The sequence below is a fragment of the Lucilia sericata genome, unplaced genomic scaffold (assembly GCF_015586225.1).
Source record: "Lucilia sericata isolate MDLA Ls3-8-SP2 unplaced genomic scaffold, ASM1558622v1 Contig000123F_arrow, whole genome shotgun sequence".
NCBI classification, from domain to species: Eukaryota; Metazoa; Arthropoda; class Insecta; order Diptera; family Calliphoridae; genus Lucilia; species Lucilia sericata.
In genome coordinates, this window is record NW_023994155.1 from 135,811 (window position 1) to 156,758 (window position 20,948).

The window sequence follows — 20,948 nt, forward strand, 5'->3', positions numbered from 1 at the left end:
TCGTAAATTTTATCGCTTTTTTTAAAAACTTCTTAAGCTATTTCTCTTTCCAAGAAGTATTCAGAAAACTTTTAAAAAATTATCAAAATACAACACTTACTTGCTGTTCCATTACACTCCTTGGCATTGTAATCACCCAAACCGAAATAGTTGGGCTGTTGAACAGGAGCCGTTGTCTTCTCCTCCTTGGCTGCTAAAGCGGCAGCTGTAGCCATGGTGGCGGTAGCAGTTTTTAAAATACTTTTCTTGCAAATAATACCATCCTCTATTAAACGTTTATTGGGTTTAATCAGCCTCGAAGAGCGGCAGCTGCGTTTGGGTAAAACAAAATGTTTATCCACAATCATTTGTTGATTTTCCTCCTCCTCTTCGTTAGAGACTTTAAGCTTGAGTTTATGTTCTTGCTCCAGAGAATGTTTAGCTTCCACAGCAAGCTCTTCCTCCTCCATATCATCTTCTTCTTCTATTCCTTCTCCGTCCAACTCCTCCTCTTCCTCACATTCTTCTTCTTCCTCATCTTCCTCTTCATCGTCTTCATCGTCTTCTTCTTCCTCCTCATCACTTTGTTCTTTACTTAAACGAAAATTAATAATATTATGTTTAAGTTTACTATCCTCTTCCTCACTGGGTGCACCAAATACTCTTGACAAAGGACCCGCCAAAACTGAACAACTTTCACTTGTTGTCGTCCCTAACGCAGAAGTATGAGGTTGCTGATGATTCGTACGAAATTTCAATGAATTTAATTTATCAATATTTGAATTATTTTTGAGTATTTCCGTTAGCCTCGATGGTCTTACTATAAATTCACTATTTCTCGTATACATAAGCGGCCGATTAAGACATTCTTTCTTGATAATCGATACCAAGGGTTTACGATTATCCGGGTTATAGAACTTTTTAACCGCACTTTTATCATCGCTACTCTCGAGTACATTCTTAAATGTAACCGTTTTCTTTTGTTTCTTATCATTACTGCTGGTGGAGGAGGAAGAATTTGAATTCGAATTGGAATTCAAATTAATTGTTGCTGCACTGGCTGTGGTGGCCGCTGCTGTAGAGGAATTGGAATTGGTTGAGGTTTGAGAGACATTGGAGGGCGATAGGTTTAAGGAGTTGTGTTCCATATTGCGGCTGGGAGAATTTATAGGTGTTATACTGGGATTTTGTTTGATTGTAGTTTTATTATCATCTTTTGTGTTGACTGTTGTTAGTTCTGTAGTAACGTCTTTTATTTGATTATTGGTTTGTTCACTGGTTGTTCCGTTTAGTTGAGCTGTTGTTGAGTGGTCTAGGTTGGTTTTTGGACATTTTTTCTGTAAGTAAAGAGAGAGAGAGATAAAATTTTAGGTTAAAAATTATAAATTTTGGGAGAAAATTTTGAAAATAATTTATTTTTATAAAAAATAATTTTTTAATTTTTAAAAATATTTAGAAAATTTTGGATAAAAATCTGAATTTTTGGCGAAAAGCTCAGTTTTTTTTTTTTTTTTTTGCAAGTAAAAACTCCCTTTTTGCCGAAGAAGTGATATTTAGGTCAAAAAGCATTGCGTTTTTGGTGAAAACCCAAGTTTTTGAAAAAAAAACTAATGTTTTGGTGAAAATCTGAGTTTTAGGTGAAAAACTGAGTTTGTGGTACATATCGGAGATTTACATAAAAAACTGACATTTGAGGTGAAAAACTGAGTTTATGGTGAAAAACTGAATTTTAGATAATAAACTGAGTTCGTGGTGAAAAACAGAGTTAGTGGTGAAAATCTGAGTTTGTGGTGAAAAACTGCGTTATTGGTGAAAATCTGAGTTTGTGGTAAAAAACTGAGTTTTAGGTGAAAAATTAAGTTTTAGGTGAAAAACTAAGTTTGTGGTGGAAAACTGCGATTGTGGTGAATAAATGCGCTTTAGGTGTAAAACTGAGTTTTGGTTGAAAAACTGAGTTCTAGTTGGAAAAACACAGTTTTAGATAAAAACTGAGTTCGTGGTGGAAAACAGAGTTAGTGGTGAAAATCTGAGTTTGTTTTAGGAGCAAAACTGAGTTTGTGGTAAAAAAAAATTGGGTTTGTGGTGAAAAGCTGAGGTTTTAGTAAAAAACTAAGTTTGTGAAAAACTGAATTCTTGGAAAAAACAGAGTTTTTGGAGAAAAAATTTAGTTTTAGGTGAATAACAGAGTTTGTTGTGAAAAATGCGTTAGTGGTTAAAATCTGAGTTTTAGGTGAAAACAAAATTTTAGGTAAAAAACAGAGTTTTTGATGAAAAAAACAAGTTTTTGTTGAAAATAACTGAGTTTTAGATAAAAAACTGAGTTTGTGGTAAAAAACTGAATTATTGGTGATAAACTGAGTTTTTAGTGAAAAACTGAGTTTTAGGTGAAAAACTGAGTTTTAGGTGAAAAAGGGAGTTTGTGGTGAAAAACTGAGTTGGTGGTGAAAAACTGAGTTCTTGGTGAAAAACTGAAGTTTTGGTAAAAAACTGAGTTTGTGGTGAAAAACTGAATTCTTGATAAAAAAACGGACTTTGTGATGAAAAACTGAGTTTTTGGTGAAAAACTGAGTTTTTGGTGAAAAACTGAGTTTTTGGTGAAAAACTGAGTATTAGGTAAAAAACTGAGCTTTTCGTGAAAACAGAATTTTTTGTTAAAAAAACTAAGTTTATGTCGGAAAACTGACGCTAATTTCGAATAAAAATTTAAAAAATTTTAAATAAAAATTTATTTTTTTTAGGAAAAATGTGCTACATAATTAAATTTTAAAAAAGTTTGTTTAAACTTAGTTTAAACAAAATGAATTCTTGAACATCTTTAAGTTAAAGCAACAACATTTTTTAATTAAATTTAATTTTAAACAACAAATATTATTTATAACACTTAAACATGCTATTTTTATTAAAAAAAAAACATCACACAATAATTTCAATAATTTTATGATTTTAGAAAAAGATTGCAGAAAGTTTTTTGAACTGCCACTGAAAAGAAACTGAAACGTAATAATAGGCACCTTGCTCAAATATTAAAAACATTAAAAATTCCCCCTCTTTTATTATTTGCAATTTAATTTATGTTTTTTTAAATAAATTTAATTAACAACTGACCTTGATCTTACAACTGAAATAAAGGAAACAAGGCATTATCTATTCCACAAACCAACAACAACAAAAACACACACACGATGTAAAGAAAAACATGTTTAAAATTATAAAGTCAGGCTTAAAACAAAACAGCAAAAAAACAAAAAAGTTATTTAATTATAAAAATTAATTCATAAATATTCCTGCCTTAAACAAAACAGAAGAAAGAAAAACCAGACATGAGAACTTTAAGACAAACAGACAGACAGCTAGCAAAAGTAAAGACATGCAGCAGTAAGTTACAAAATAAGTCTACAAAACCCCCTCGACTTAAAACTACTTAAAAGATTTCAACAATTAATACCTCCACGACAAACAAAACACACCGAATGAAAACATATTAAAGAAGACTCTAAACAACCAGACCAACAGACATGTAAACCCTTTTTTACATGATAAACTCTAATAATAATGTAAAAACTACAAAATCCCAACAAAAAATAATGGGGTCTGGGGAGTATAAAGTCTAAATTTCCCTCCACATTTTTCCTCTTAACAACAAACTGCAAATAACAAATCAATTGTGAAAATTTTCAAAAACAACAACAAACTTTAAAAGAACAAGAAGTCTAGCGAACAAAAGCAAAAAAGAAATAAAAATTAAATAAAAAATCAAACCTACAAATATCAAAAGTTGTTTTTTTTTTGTCAGACACGAAGAAGAAAAGGTATAATGGTTGGAGGGGTTCATATAAAAAAGTATATATAAGTTTTCTATCCAATTGTTAGTTTTAAGGAAAAACAAGCCTGTCAGTCAAAGAATTGTAACTACAACAAATAACCCAAACAGCCAGCCCAGTCAGCCAGCCAGCCAGCCATTGAGACATCCAGTCAGTCAACCAACCAGCCAGCTAAGCAACCATCCAAGACAAAAACATAAAGTGGTCAACAAGCCAGAAACAATTGCCAGCGACGTACATCAACAACAACAACAAACACAAAATATTTTAGTACAAATAATAAAAAATACAAAAAAGGGAGAAATGCAAATATACGAGCATAACGTAATACTTTGTACTCCCGGTATTTTAAGTCGTTGTCGTCATCATCAGTGTTTGTTTGTCAGGGCACAGTGGTTAGTTACCTTCAAAATTCCAAATCCATGTCTACTTTATATAGAGAGTGGTTTCTTGTCTACTTTATAGGGTAGACTCTGGTCTACTTTATAGAAAAAAACTCTCATCTACTTTACAGAGTACTCTCTCATCCACTTTATAATGTATTCTCTAGTCTACTTTATAGAGTACACTCTCATCTACATCATTGAATAGACTCTCGTCTACTTTATAGAGTAAACTCTCGTCTACTTTATAGAGTACACTCTCTTCTACATCATAGAATAGAATCTCATCGACTTTATAGAGTACACTCTCCCCCACTTTATAGAATAGACTCTCTTCTGCTTTATAGAGTACACTCTCGTCTACTTTATAGAGTATACTCTCGTCTACTTTATTGAGTACACTCTCGTCTACTTCATAGGATAGAATCTCATCGACTTTATAGAGTACACTCTCCTCAACTTCATAGAATAAACTCCCGTCTACTTCATAGAATAGACTCTCTTCTGATTTATAGAGTACACTCTCGTCTACTTTACAGAGTACACTCTCGTCTACATCATAGAATAGAATCTCTTCTGCTTTATAGAGTACACTCTCGTCTACTTTATTGAGTAAACTCTCGTCTACTACATAGAATAGACTCTCATCTACTGTATAGAGTATACTCTCGTCTACTTTATGGAGTACACTCTCGTCTACATCATAGAATAGAATCTCATCGACTTTATAGAGTACACTCTCCTCCACTTCATAGAATAAACTCCAGTCTACTTCATAGAATAGACTCTCTTCTGCTTTATAGAGTACACTCTCGTCTACTTTATAAAGTACACTCTTGTCTATTTTATTGAGTACACTCTCCTCCACTTCATAGAATAAACTCTCGTCTACTTTATAGAGTAGACTCCCGTCTACTTCATAGAATAGACTCTGTTGTGCTTTATAGAGTTCACTCTCGTCTACTTTATATAGTACTCTCTCGTCTACTTTAGGGAGTACATTCTCGTCTGCTTTATAGAGTAGACTCTCGTCTACTTTAGAGTACACTCTCGTCTACTTTATAGAGTAAAGTCTCGTCTACTTCATAGATTATACTCTCATCTACTTTACTCGTTCTGTAATCAAGCGCGTTGTAAGCGCGACATGCATCATACTCATCAAACGAAAGTATTTCCCACGAAAAGAACTCGTAACGAAATATTATCGATTTGGTGATAAAAGAGAAAGAGAATATACAGAGGAATTTGGAAGGCAAGAGGGACATCACCAAATTAACACTAAGATCCATAAGAATACTTTACAATGTCGTGAATAAAAATTGTGCTAATCACAAACGAAAAGAGCAATTCCCATTCAATGAGGGGACTATCTATCCAACACCACTGTTGCTTTACTAGCATTATTGGTATCTGGATGTCGTCGTCGTCGTTGACGTTGTTATTGTTGTGTTGTACTTAAAAAAGCAAGTTTATACTTTGCTGTTGTTGCTTGTTTTTTTTTTTTTTTTTTCCTTACAAAATTTTCTCGTCAAGACACTTACATTATACACTATACGAAGAGTACTTTTTGAGGTGGAAAAAAAAAGCAGGCTTAAATACAACAAAATATATATATAAAGGTATTAAGGTTTTTTGTTGCCAGTAATAATCGTCAAAAGGTGCAACGTATAAAAAATGGTATTAAAAACAGAAACAACGACAACAACTCCAGCAATAATAACATTCAGAAGGCTTTAAAATAATAAACAATTATCTACCACACACAAATGCTTAAGGAGATTGTAAAGTGAGCGTAAGGAATGTGAACAACAATAACAGAAGAAGAAGAAGAAAAAGCAGCAGCAGCAACAACAGAATTAGCGACAACAACGTTGGCAACATTTAACCCTATAGCTTAAAAGGAGACCAAGTTTTTCTCATATTCTCTTACAATCGATTATCATTTTGGTCAATTTGAAAGCAAAGAGAAGTCAAATGTTTACTTTACACATTACAGGTAATCTAGGTTGGATACTATGGTCTCTTTAGTGGATCTTAGTAGTCTATAGAATAGATACTTAAGTCAGTAATGCTTTCATTTCTTTGCACCAGCTAACAGACATTCGCTTATAAAGAAAGCACTCAGTGGCTAATTTGATAACCATATATAAGCAGTGGAATCTTTTCAGACTCTCCAGAACTATTGGGTAATTGTTCAACGTAGCAATCCCAAATGAAAAGTAGAAGAAAAAACAACACCGAGAGTTAAGTCAAGTACGTGTAATGGAGACACACATAAAATCGTCATCATACTCTTCCATTTTTTTTCCATTGTGGACAAAATTAAAAGAAAAACAATAATAAAAAAGTCTAAAAAAGAGAAAAAATAACTTAACAGCAAGGAATCACACACACACACATTAATAAAAGAATTTCTTTAAAAAACAGTGTTCGTAAAAAACGACAAAAACGACAACAAACAAAAAAGAAAAACAAACAACAAAACTTTAATGAAAAATATACAACAATTCAATCATTTTTGTAAGAGTTTGTGAGTGTGTTTTTTTTTTGTTTGATCAGGGGTCTGAGGAGGAGGAAGTAGTTGAAATTAAAATAAATTTAATATAGGTATCTTGACAAAAAAAGACATAATTTGAAGAGAAATGTGTTGGTCATTTGCAAAGACTCCAGGTTGCGAGTTGCGCCAATCAGAAAAGGATTTACTTTTCTTACAGATGCCGAAACACGAATGCTTAAGTGTATATAATATTTTAACAATGAGCTTTTACGATTCATTAATAAGGGTTACTAATTTAAACACTTCATTTTTCTCTTGTTTTTGAAAAATTTAAATTGTAGTTTTTCAAAGAAGTGTCAATTGTTTATTCGATTTGTTTACCAAATCATGCTACAGGATTTCAATAAAATGTTTGTCAATTCTTTAGTCCCCTTCAAAAGTGACACAATTGAGTTCTTAAGCATCGATCCATTTCTAATATCCCTAGAGAAAGTATCAAGCTGGAGAATACGGTATTCATTATCCACTTCTAACGCATTGAATTCTTAAGCAAAATAATCATGCTACAGGATTTCAATAAAATGTTTGTCAATTCTTTAGTCCCCTTCAAAAGTGACACAATTGAGTTCTTAAGCATCGATCCATTTCTAATATCCCTAGAGAAAGTATCAAGCTGGAGAATACGGTATTCATTATCCACTTCTAACGCATTGAATTCTTAAGCAAAATAATCTGTATTTGTCCCTCTGATTTTCATCTTCGACAGATCAGTAAGATCATGCAAAAGCTTTCACTGAACATTTCAAAATTGCAATGTTTCTGTGTATTTTTTGCGCAGAGAAAGTTTGTTTAAGATAAGTTCTATTCTCCATTCTAACAACTTTTAAAGAGGTTCGAATATGACAGCTTTAATTTCAAACTTAAGACGTCAGAATTGAAGTTTAAACAATCCTTGACAAATTCCCAAATGATTACAATCCAAATTTCGTAGGATGTGTGTGAATCATCTGAGAAAAAAGAATGAAGTTATAAACAGTTCATTGCAATGGATCATCTGACAAAATCTGTCTAATTGGTTCACCTTTTTATTACAGCCTCTATTACAGAGTAGGGTTCTATAAATCGACTTTCGAATAATCGAACAATCGACTTTTTGTCGAAAAAAGTCGAAAAGTCGAAGTCGACTATTTTGTTCCAAAAAAGTCGATAACTCGACTATCGTCTGTGAAAAAAGTCGAAAAGTCGACTTTGTGAATAAAAGTCGAAAAGTCTGAAAGTCGAAAAAAGTCGATAAGTCGAAAAAAGTCGAATAAAGTCGAAAAAAGTCGAAGAAAGTCGAAAAAAGTCGAGGAAAGTCGAAAAAAGTCGGAAAAAGTCGAAAAAGTCGGAAAAAGTCGAAAAGTCGGAAAAAGTCTAAAAATCGAAAATTATAGAAACAAGTCAAAAATAGTCAAAAATTTTAAAAAAGTGGAAAAAAAAGTCAAAAACTCTAAAATAGTCGGAAAAACTCGAAAAAAGTCAAAAAATAGTCGGAAAAAAGTAGAAAGAAGCCGAAAATAGTCAAAAAGTCGAAATAAAGTCGAAAAAAGTCGAAGAAAGTCGAAAAAAGTCGTAAAAAGTCGAAAAAAGTCGAAAAGTCGGAAAAAGTCGAAAAAAGTCGGAAAAAGTCGAAAAGTCGGAAAAAGTCGAAAATTGTAGAAACAAGTCAAAAATAGTCAAAAATTTTAAAAAAGTGGAAAAAAAGTCAAAAACTCTAAAATAGTCGGAAAAACTCGAAAAAAGTCAAAAAATAGCCAGAAAAAAGTAGAAAGAAGTCGAAAATAGTCAAAAAGTCGAAAAAATCGAATAGTCGAAAAAAGTCGGAAAAAGTCGAAAAAGTCGAAAAGTCGACTTTTCGTTTCAACTATAGAACCCTATTACAGAGTAGTTGATATGTGAAATGACTTTTTATCTCTGTAATCTGGATTTCCTAAAGATCACAACAATAAAGTAAAGTCAAACTAATGAGTATAGATCGTTCGTATTACAAAATCTCACTGAACTTTTGGCAACCCAAAGATCAGTATTAAAGTCTCACAATCAAGATTTACCCAGGACGTTTCTTTTAATACACGCGATCAGTAGTAGAGTGAAGTCTATGTCAAAGTAAACTCTAGGAGTTAAATGCCAGAATTGTGTATAGCTCTCTCTTTCTTCTAAAAGATCACCGTGAATCCTGTACTCTTGACGATTGAAATCTCAGTTGACATTTGAAAGTTTCTCAAGGCAATTTGATCACCAGGCACTGTGTAAGGAACCCCAAATTATTCCGCGTTTAAAGCTGGAGTAATACACAGTTCATTTTATGATTTGTGGATATACAATTTAAAACACAACTTCATTTTGTTTCATTTTCAATGTTTCAATTCCACTGAAGACTTAGAACTCCTTTGGAACTCTATAAACAGAAAGCGTAATATGGAAACTTGCAAGTTATGGGATCTGCAGACATTGTGTAAGGAACCTTCTGTTATTGCGGGTCTCAATCTGTGGTTCGTTGATCTAACTTGTCAATATTGAACCTATAACAATTCTAGCTAATTGGCTTACGTTCAGAACTAAACATTTCAAATAGTTTTTTTTTAATTTCAACAACATCCCAAATCATAATTCGAAGAAAACTGAAATTGTGCCAGTCATCATACTTAAAATTAAAAAGTAAACACACTTCTCACAAAATTCTCATAGTCAAACCCTGATAATCAAATCAATCAAAGTAGACTTTTTTTAATTTCATTTTTTTCACATCATCACTCTCTTAACACACTGACAATTAAGATCTTTTTGTTTTTTTTCTCATAAAAAATAAATTTAAAAATAAACAACAACTTACCATCTCCAGATGAGAGCTGTTTGTAGGAAATGTCAAACTGGAATTTTCATCTTCAACATCATTATCACTGTGATCATTATTATTATTATCGTCATTATTATTATCATTTTTATGTTGTTCAACATTTATTTTATGATCTATGGTATTATTATGATTAACAGATTTATGATATTCATTAATATTACAGGAGGATGACGAAGAAGTCGAGGCTGTTGATGTTAAACGAGTTGTTGGAGATGCTGCTGTAGAGGAGGATAAAGAAGAAGACGAAGGAGATAATGATGAAGACGAGGCGGACGTTGATAATGACAACAACAATTCATTATTTATTGTAGTAGAGGTTTGTTGTTGTTGCTGTAACTCTGGCAACTTGTTATTTAAGCTGGCGGCTGTGGGAAAATGTTCAAGAGGGGCGGGTGGTGTTGCTGTTAATATTGAAAAAGAATTTTTGCTAGTATCTTGTTGTTGCTGCTGCTGTTGTTGTTGTAATTTTAATTTACTTGATGAAGGTAGCATTACTTCTGGTTTATTTATATTTAAATTTTTAAATTTCTTACACGGTCGTTTAGGAAAATTTACTTGCCCCGTAATTAAGCTGGAGCTAATAAGCTTTTTAGAGTCTTTTAAAGAGCCTAATGAAGCTATTGTTGTTGTAATAGGTTTTTTATTATCAGCAACAGTTTCCTTACAGGCATCTGTTGTGGATTTAGAGCTACCAGAGACATTTTCAAATTTATCTGTTTGAGGCTGATGTTGTTGGCTATGGGTATTGTTTTGTTGTTGTTGCTGCTGCTGTTGGTTTGTGGTGTTTGAAGTAGAAGCTCTACCATTCATATTACGGGTAGCAGCCAACAGCCCCGCACTAGCTGTTGGACCCCCCTGCTCATCCTCATCATCGTCTTCATGGGGTTTACGACCATTTTTACGTTTTTCCAATTCCACCGAATCATTATTTAAATTTTCCTCCGTTTTCGTTTGCTCCTCCTCATCTTCGGCATTGGCAGCAGCTGTAGCGGCATTTGAATTTGCAGCCGCCGCCGCTGCTGCTGATCCTCCACCTCCTACTCCTGCTCCTGACGAACTATTAGTTGAGTTTGCTGTTGTGGAAGAAGCTGCCGCCGAGGCTGCTGCTGCCGTTAAAGTATTATTTGGGTCTAATTGCAAAACACTTATCCTTTTACGATTAATCGATTTAGACGGTTTCCCGGGAAACTTAGAACGACCCATAATAAATTTATTGTTTGCATTTGGCGCGTAATTTTTGTAATTCCTTTGCCTTGCGTTTATTTTGATTTTTGTTGCAATAAAAAATGTTTATTGTTTTTGTTTTTTTTTTTTTTGTATATTTTATACACTCGTTGTTTTTGTTGATGTCCTGCTTAAAGTCTGGCCATGTTGCTTGTTATTCTTTGGCAAACTAAACTCGTTTCTCTAGAGGACAATCAACAATTTTTCCATCTTTTTGTTATTTAAGAAAACTTTTTTCGGCTCTCATTTAAAACATTTTCTTACTCTCGCTTTACAACTCGCTCTTTCTCTTTGTCTTAACAATGTTTTGTGTTGTAATATTTTTCTCTTTAGGTTTCTTTAAGGAATGTGCAACAATGTAATTGCTTCTTTGAGCGTAAGTGTGTGTGTTTTATAAAGAAAGCAGCTGCTTTTTTTATTAAAATACCTTTTTAGTATGTAAAATAGTTTTTTCTCTTTGTTATTGGCTTGGTTATGTTGCGTGACCACCACCACCAATAACACCTTTTTACATTTTATTTGTTGTTGCTGTTTTTATGTTGCAGATGTTGTTGGTCCTTTAAAAATACAAGAAACACCTTTAAACTAATTGCCTGTACAGTTTAATTATTTCATTACAAATTAATTTGGCAGAAGGGCCAAAAAAACGTAAAAATAAATAAACCCAAGAGAGTGTGAAAGAAGAGTATACGAAATAAAAGAGAGTGCGTGTAATAAGTAGTGTTAACAACTTAGGGTTAAATAAAGCGCGTTTATTATTTAAATTGATTTTAACAAAAACGTTGGAGACCAGGAAGTGTTCATTTTAAAGTCCTTATGGCGGTGAAATATGATACAAATCGTTTGTTATAATTAAAAGATGGTTTAATTCAGGCATGGAAAATTTACATTCTGAAATAGTACTTACTTATAACAAAAATAGTACTAAGTACTGCTGACGAGACTATAGACTAGACTAAAGACTAAACTATAGAATAGACTATAGACTACACTATAGACTATAGTCTATAGACTAGACTATAGACTAAAATAGACTATACTATAGACTACTATGTGGACAACTTATCATAAGTTTATAAATTAGAAAAAGTACTGTATTTTTCGATATCAAAAAGTGCTAAAGTACTGAATTTGACTTTGCTAACATTGTAAGATCTAACGACCGTGTATACATAGTAGGGTGATCGATTATTCGACATTTTCCAAAAACCGGTTTTCGAATAGTTCGAATAGTTGACATTTCAAAAAAACCGGTTGATATTTTTCAAATTCAGAAAAAGCGGGTTAACCGGTTTTTCACTATAAATAAAAAAATATATTTTAATTTGAAAAAATAAAGTTTATGTTTAAATTTGATTGATAAAACATGGCCCGAAATGATTTTTAACAGTTTAACAGATTATAACTTTAGATCTAGTCGTCTGATTTACATTATTTCTTTAATATAAAAAATTAGGAAAATGGTGGGACACTTCTGTTAAACATAAGGTACTGTGTAATCCTAGCTTATTCTGCCCTATTTATGAAATTTTCATAGGCATTCCAACCAACACTTCCATAATATTTCAGCCCTAAACTAATTATTGTAATTGGAATATAATCTTAAGATTGATAAAGTTTTATCAAACAGTTATCAATTTTACAAATAAATTTTTTAATTTATTAGGAAAATCAGAAAAGTTTAACCAAAGGTGCTTTAGAAAATTATACCCTAGTTCCTCGACTCGAATATTTTTAAAATTTAGACGGGCTGTATTATTATTTACTTCAAAATTTCATTTAAATAATATTTGAATACAAAGCAAATGAAAGTATTCGAAGCCGGTTTTTAAAAAGTGAAAAAACCGGGTTATTCGATATTCGAAAAATCAACATTTAGAAAAAACCGACACTGGTAAAGCAGAAAAAACCATTTGAAAAATCGAGTCGATCACCTAATACATAGCTATAGTAACAACTTCTACATAAAAACACTATAATGAATCAATCGTAGTTGCTGTCTTGGTAAACCCGTCTATTATAAATCTCTTTAAAATATTAAAATCTTAACCTAAGCTTTTATTATCAACTTGTTGACAACACTTTTTATTTATTTGTAAACATACTGCTATTACAAACACTCTCTAATATTTTGCACGTGCTTTTTTATTGTTATCAAAAACATGTTTTATTTGGGGGAAGGGGGGCTTTCTCTCTTTTTTTTTCTTAGACTAAATATTACTCTTTTTTAGGCAAAACACTCTTTGGGTTATATTACTTGTTTTAATAAATTTTCTACTTACTGCAACTTGCTTTTATATTTTCTTCTTTAATGAAATTTATGTTGTTGTTATGTTGCTGTTTTTTCTGCACTGCTCTTGTTGTTGTTCTTACTAATATCAAGCTCTTTTGATTTGATTTTTTCTTTTAAGTGGTTTTTCAACTTTATTAACCCATTGGTTAGATAAGTTAAAAAGAGCACTTTAAAAACTACTGCCTTTTTTAACAATAAAGAGAAAAAACAACTTTTCCTTTGTATGTTGTTGTTGCTGCTGCTGCCTTGGTTATGCTTTCTTAAGGTAGTTTTGTAAAAAAAAAACAGTATTCTATGGATTTTTCACCTCTGTTTTAGATTTTCTTGCTTTTTTCTATTGACAGTTGTGTTTGTTTGTAGTGGTTGTTAGTAGTAAACTGTCTGCTGCATGTTGTGAGGTTTAGGTTTATGATGGGTTTTTCTTTTTAACCTTTTTTTTTTTTTTGTTTAAGTGGTGGTTTTCTTTTTGAATTTTTTCAGTTGCTGCGTATTTTAATGATTTTATGACGCGTTTTTTCTGTCGTTTTTAGTGTTGTTGTAGTTGTAACTTTATATTTTGCGCATTTGTTTTTTTCTCAATTGTTTTGCGTTTTAAGCAAATTTTCCTGCTTAAAAGTACAGACGTTTTTTAAGGGTTTTTTTAAAAAAAAGTTTACAACACAGCCAGTAAGTATAACAAATTACAACAAGACGTTGACAAAGTCGTCATGATGATGTTGTTGTTGTGGTAAAAGGAAGAAGAAGAAAAGAGAAAAAATATATTTATTAGTTTTTCAATTTTAGTTACGTCTTTTCTTAATTCAAACAAATTTTGTAAGAATTTTTTTTCTATTTTGTTTACAATTATCAAGTGAGTAATGAAGCAAAGCTGTGCAGTAGTTGTATTTGTTATTACTGGTGGAGGATGAGAGAGTGAGTGAGTGAGTAAGAGTGTGATGATGTTGATAAAATGTGTGTGCGTTTGTGTGGAGAAGTGATGTGAGAAGATGATGATGTGTGATGGGATAGAGAGATAAATAGTAATAAAAATGTTGCTGGATGTAGAAAAGATGTTGAGTAGTAAGTGGAAAGAGGCAAGATGATTTGTTTTTGTAGGTTTAGTTGTTGCTATTGAGATTTTAAAGCGCAATTTCTGAATAACAATAAATAATATACAAAAATATAGGGGGAGTAATAGGATAAACTTAAAAACTAAAAGAAAATTCTTTTTTTTATAACAATAATAATGATCATTTAAGTTAATAATGATATTGTATGTTAATTTATAATGATAATAATGATGTTGAAGTTATTATGTGTATGTGTGTGCCTTAATATTATGACTAAGCATGTAGCAATTTTTATTGTGTGTCTTTTTTTTTTTTTTTGTTCCTGTTTCTCAAGTTTTTTGTGGGGGAACAATTTTGGGGTGGTTAAGTTTTAAAAAGTAAAAACAAATAGAAAGAAAAAATAAAATAATAAATTGTGTCTTAAAATCTGAAGGGGAGAGGAGTGGGTATTATAAGAAAGACATGCAGAAAACTTGTTTTTTGTTTTTTGTCATTTCTTGTTGTTCAGGGGGAGTGTGAAACAAATAGCAAAATGTTGACGTTCAACTTAAACTCGCCACATGTGTTAGTTTGTTGAAATGAAAAAAAAAATTAAAGAAAACTACATTTAATGAAAGGGATGGGAAAAGCAATGTTTTCTTAAATTGTTTATAGATAAATATTAATTGCACTCAAGTGTTGATTCTATACAAGACTATAGGTATAGTCTGGACTATAGTAGTTTGGACTATAGACAAGACTATTATAGTCTGGATAATAGACAAGACTATTATTTTACTATAGACTATAGTCGGGACAGTAGACAAGACTATAGTCGGGAAAATAGACAAGACAATAGTCTGGACTAGACCAGACAATGGTGTGGACTATAGACAAGGCTATAGACAAGACTATAGTCTGGACTATAGACAAGACTATAGTCTGGACTATAGACAAGACTATAGTCTGGACTATAGACAAGACTATAGTCTGGACTATAGACAAGACTATAGTCTGGACTATAGACAAGACTATAGTCTGGACTATAGACAAGACTATAGTCTGGACTATAGACAAGACTATAGTCTGGACTATAGACAAGACTATAGTCTGGACTATAGACAAGATTATAGTCTGGACTATAGACAAAACTATAGTCTGAACTATAGACTAGACAATAGTCTGGACTATAGACAAGGCTATAGTCTGGATTATAGACAAGACTATAGTATGTCCACTATATAAACAAGACTATATACTCTACTATAGACTATAGTCGGCACTGTAGACAAGACTATAGACTAGCAAATAATCTGGACTATAAACTAGCCAATAGTCTTAATTATAGACCAATATATATAGTATGAACTATAGAGAAGTCCATTTCTCTTTTTTGCAAAAAAAAAACGGCAACCAGGATTATGTACACATTTACAAATCTGGCAAGGCTGTATAAAAGCATGTTTTAATTTAATACAGCATAATAAAGTGAATGTAACTAAAGAAAACTAAAAAAAAAAACTAACCCAACTGAAAGAGTGAGAGAGCAGGAAAACTTAATTTTTTTCATTTCAAAATCAAAAAGGGGGACCTTTAAACAAGGAAATTAACCAGAGTATGAGAGAAATATACAAAAAGGTAAACAAAAGGAGTATCAAACCAAAAACACAGGGAGCCTGTTTAAAAGTATTAGTTAATCTGAGATGGGAGTAAGGGGGACAATGTATGTTGGTATGAGTATTAATATAAGCAAATAAAGTAAACATAAGCATGCATGTTTAAGGTAAATAATAAGAGTAAGAGAAGAAAAAAAAATGAAATAAAAATAATAGGTATGTAATAAGAAAAAAATGTATGTAATGTTTTTATAACATGTTTTGTTGCATGTTGTTGTTGTTGTTGCTTGATAATAATGACGATGTTGATGTTGTTAAAGCTTGTTAATCTTGTCAACTGTACGCGATTTGTTTCAATTTTATTTTGTTTTTCTTGTTGTTGTTATTATTTTTGCTCTTTTGTTGTTATAAAGAAAATTTGTTTGTTGTTGTTGTACTTAACCATGTTTGGTATGGTTTAGTTTTGGCTTAAATGTTATTGTAAATTGAAAAATCAAGTGAGAGAGCGACTAGATTATTACTACAAGACATTTTGATAAAGAAAAGGAAAAATTTTTGTTGCTGTTAATTTTATGGTGATTGAGTGAGTGTGTGTGTGTAAACATGTGTGGTTTTCTTTTGTTTGTTGTAGATTTTTGTTATTAAATGGTTTCTGGTGGCGTATAAGTGTTGGGACAAATTTCATTTAAATTTTAACTAGTAAAATGTACACAAAGAGTAAAAAAAGTATGAAATTAAGTTTTATGAGAAAATTATTCAGTTTTTTATATAGAAAATATTTATATAGAAAAAGTTTGTATGTGAAAACTATTCAGTATAACAGTTTGTTTTAAAGAAAATCTTCATTATGACAGTTTTGTGAAAAACTATTCAATATAACAGTTTTTGCAAAGAAACTTTTAAGTATAACTGTTTCATGTAAAAACTATTATCTTTTCTTTGAAAATGATTTAGTATAAATGATTTAGTATAAGTTTTTTCTATAGAAAATGTTGAGTAAAACTGTTTTTTTTTCTGTGAAAACTTTTTGTTATAACATTTTTTTATAGAAAACTTTCAATATAACAGTATTTTCTTTCAAAATATTTACAATAAAACAGTTTTTCTTTAAGAACATTTTGGTAAATTAAGTACATACTTTTAAAGAATATTTCCAGTATAACAGTTTCTTTGAAATATTTCTATTCAAGTCTTTCTTTCAATGTTCTTTTTCTTAAAGTTTTCATACTTTTAAACCACTGCCTCAAGACTCAATTGTTAAACAAACAAGCCATTAAAACAGAAAAAATTAATAACAAAATAAGACTGAAAGAAAAAACACCGACTAGGTAAATAAATATCTAACGAAAAGCGTGAAAACATTTTACAAAAACGACTTAAACACTGAAAAGTAAATTGAGTATGAGATGATTGATTAAAAATGTGGCTAAAGCGCAGCGCAAAAAAAAAGAATCACCAACACACATGCAAAAGTTATACACACTCACAGACAAAAGATCGAATAACACAGACAGACGAAGGCGAGTAAAACCCAGTAGGTCTGGGAGAACAGAACAGGTTTAAAAATGTTATTAAATAAAAGTTAAATATTAAAAAATTATTAAATTAATTACATTGTAGATTATTTAGTTACATTAGAGTGACCATAGTCTACACTCTAGATTACCTGTGTAGTGTAAAGTAAACAATTAACTACTTTTTCATTAAAAAATTCCATTTGAAATTCTTTTTGTTTTCCTTTAAATCTACTGGTAAATCAGGGATTTACAAAATTTTATTGACTTGAACTCGAGTGACTGACTGCGGCGAGTGACTGGCATTTTGAAGTGTAAAAGCAAATTAAGATAAAAAAATTATAAGAAATAGAAAATAGATGTAAAATAAATTAAATAAATAAAACCAACAAGAATGTGAGTCTTTCAATTAAATGACGACGCAAAGTTTAAAATTGATCCATTGGTTGGTTGGTCGGTTGACTGAATGTCTGTCTATATCTATGTATATGAGACTTTATTGCTGTTTATGTTGAATGACAATTAACCCAAATGTAAACGTGTTTATAACGAGGTAATTTGTGTATTTATTTGCTTTTATTTCGTTTCTGTATAAACAGAAAGAAGCTTGGGAAAATTGTTTAAAGTGATTAAAATGCCTATAAGCTATTAAAAAAAGGCTAGAAATTCAAAATAATAATAATAATGAATTTAGGGGGATTATTTTTTAATTTTATAGTTTTGGGCTAAGATGTTAATGAGGTTGTATTGACAAATTTAGCCATTTCTGCTTATAAAACTTTTTTCTTTGGAATATTTTCAAAAAACCATTTTTAGCTATTAGAAACTTTCAGTATAACAGTTAATCCTTTAAAAATGTTTAATGTAAAAGTTGTTTATATAAACTTTTCATTATAACATTTTTTCTGTGAAAATTATTCAGTATAACAGTTTTTTCTTTGAAAACTATTCCGTATAACAATTTTTTATGTGAAAACTTCTTTAGTATAATAGTTTTGAAAAACATCCAGTATAACAGTTTTGTTTCCTGTAATAGTTTTCCAGTATAACAGTTTTTATGTAAAAACTATTCAGTTTAAAGAAATTTTTCAATATAACAGTTTTTTCTTTGAAAATAGTAAGTATGACAGTTTTTTTATTAAATTTTTTTATTTTTCATGTAAAAACTAGTTTTTAATATAGAGTATTTTCTCTTGAGAATTTTCAGTATAACAGTTTTTTGTTGAGAAAATTGTAAGTATGACAGTTTTTCTATACAAAATGGTTAATATAAAAGTTTTTCTCTGTAAAAAATATTCAGTATAACAGTTTTTCCATAGAAAATGTCCTGCATAGCAGTTTTTTTTTTTATAAGATTTTCAGTATAACAGTTTTCTTAGACAAAATTATTTAGTATAACATTTTTTCTTGTTGAAAATATTCAGTATAACAGATTTTCCCCCAAAAAATCAAAAATATAACAGTTTTTCCATTGGAAAATTTTCAGTATAACAAGTTTGTCTTCATAAAATCCTCAATATAAACGTTTTTTCTGCAAAAAAAATTTCAGTATAACAGTTTTTCTTCACAAAATATTCAGTAAGAATGTTTTATTTTTCGAAAAATTTCATTAGAAGATTTTTTATAAAATTTAAAGTATAACAATTATCTTTCTATAAAACGTTCAGTATAACAGTTTTTCTGTAAATATTTTTCAATATTACAGTTTCTTATTTAGAAAATTTTCATTATAACAGTTTGATCCATAGAAAATCTTTAGTACAACAGTATTTTCTTTAAAATTTTCTAAATGTAACAGCATTTTTAAAGTTTCAAGTATGACAGATTTTTTTAAGCAAAAAATTCTTTGTAAAACCATAAATTAATTATTTTCCTTAATCGTAAAATTTAAAAACACCCGCTTCATCGCCATCATTGTTTAATACAACTCTGTATTTGTTTACATCACTTACACCGTGTGTTTGTGTGTCGTTTTGGCTGCCTTGTCACTCATCACTCTAAGATTATTATTATGTATTTTAATTTTAGACATTGGGCTTAATATTTTGTTATTGTTTATGCATAAAATTAATTTTATTTTTTCTAATAAATTATAGTTTATTTGTGTTGTATTATTTTCGGTTAAACAATAGATACAGACAAACCGAAACAGAAATAAATAAATTAGTGTGTAGACGACGCACACATGCGTTTAAACAAAAAACACACAATGCCGTAAAACAAATACAAATATGTCACCTTGAAAACAAAATTATGATATATAACGACCCAACTGACTGAACGACAGACCGACAAATAGATTAAAAATATTAAAAATATAAAAAAAGAAACAAATACTTAAATAATTTAAATAAATTTCGAGTAAATATTTTAAAATATTTATATTTGATTTAATAAAAATAGAAAATAAATCAAATTAATTGAGATTTATTTAGATCATGATCTTAAACCTTCAAAAGGTGAAAGATATTAAAATCTTTTGGAAGATAAATGTTATCACTTATACAGAGTGTATTTAATTGGCAACTCTGTCTTAACAGTGTTGTCTTTGTAACGCTTTTAAAGTGTTATTAATTTATTAGCAACCCTCAACTTTTATAGTTTATATAATTAATTATTACTTTATTTAAACAGTTTATAAATAAAAAATCTTTGTTTTAAATTACTGAAACACATTGACATTTTAACAACACTTTTTTTCAAACAAATTATTATTAATGAGTTTTATTTAAAAATCAATAAACCCCAAAGACTCACACACACATACGCATTCAACAATTTTAAAACCAATCAAATATGTATGGTTTTTTTTTTTTTTTTGTATACATTCTCTAACGACCACGATTTATTTTAAAATGTGGCAATAAAACAAAATAAAAATCCATTAAATTATCTTAGGCCACAGTGGGTGGGTAGGGCCAAAAAATTTAAAAGAAATTTAATATTATTCATATAATAAGAAAATTCTATTCCATGTTTTAAATAAGTAATTAAGGTATATAATCTGTTTCAACAAATTATTTCTTTCTTTACATTCTTTACCTAAAGTAAAATTTGGGTAAAATTCAGTTTTAAACTTGTTTTACGAATTTTTTATGAAAAAATCACTTAAATAATTGAAATATACCATTTTTTACATTGTTTACACGATGTAAAATTTATGTAAAATATGTAAAAAAACCTCATAAAAGATATCTGCAATCAGTAAATAGTGCAAATAATCATTATATAAAATATATGGAATTGTTTACATTATTTACCTACAAGTAAAATTTGCGTAAAATATAATTTTATGTAAATGTTTACACTTTTAATAAAGGACTAATGAAAATAATTCAAATTTGTAACTTTTTACATTGTTTACATTATGTAAAAATTGTGTAAAATTGAGTTTCAAATATTTTTTTAATCATTTTCAATAAAGCAAAATATAAATATATAAAATTTATTTATTTTCACATGGTTTACATCGTGTAAAATATGTAAAATAACTAATTCAACATATTTGTAATCAGCAAATAGTTTATTTACAAATTTACATACAAGTAAAATTAACGTAAAATATCGTTTAAAGTATATTTTTAATATTTTTTAGGAGAAGAATGTAAATGATTCAAATTTATTATTTTTACATTGTTAACATTATGTAAAATTTGGGTAAGCTATTGTTTAATACATATTTTATGCATTTTTATTG

The 20,948-nt window shown here is 29.8% G+C and overlaps 1 protein-coding gene across 4 annotated transcripts in view; it reads right to left on the bottom strand.

The window, feature by feature from the left end:
* LOC119600832 (histone-lysine N-methyltransferase trithorax) overlaps positions 1-20,948 on the bottom strand; it is a 57,165-nt gene that overhangs the window by 12,388 nt on the left and 23,829 nt on the right. For 2 of the 4 annotated variants that reach the window (XM_037951400.1, XM_037951402.1), the window contains exons 2-4: positions 13,083-13,698; positions 9,553-11,357; positions 101-1,316 (exon numbers count right to left, since the gene is read on the bottom strand). In XM_037951400.1, the coding sequence (XP_037807328.1) occupies positions 101-1,316; positions 9,553-10,779 (2,443 nt within the window). In that variant the 5' untranslated portion in view covers positions 10,780-11,357; positions 13,083-13,698. Of the gene's footprint in view, positions 1-100; positions 1,317-9,552; positions 11,358-13,082; positions 13,702-20,948 lie in introns of all 4 variants that reach the window. The other 2 variants (XM_037951401.1, XM_037951403.1) reach the window with 2 other exon arrangements.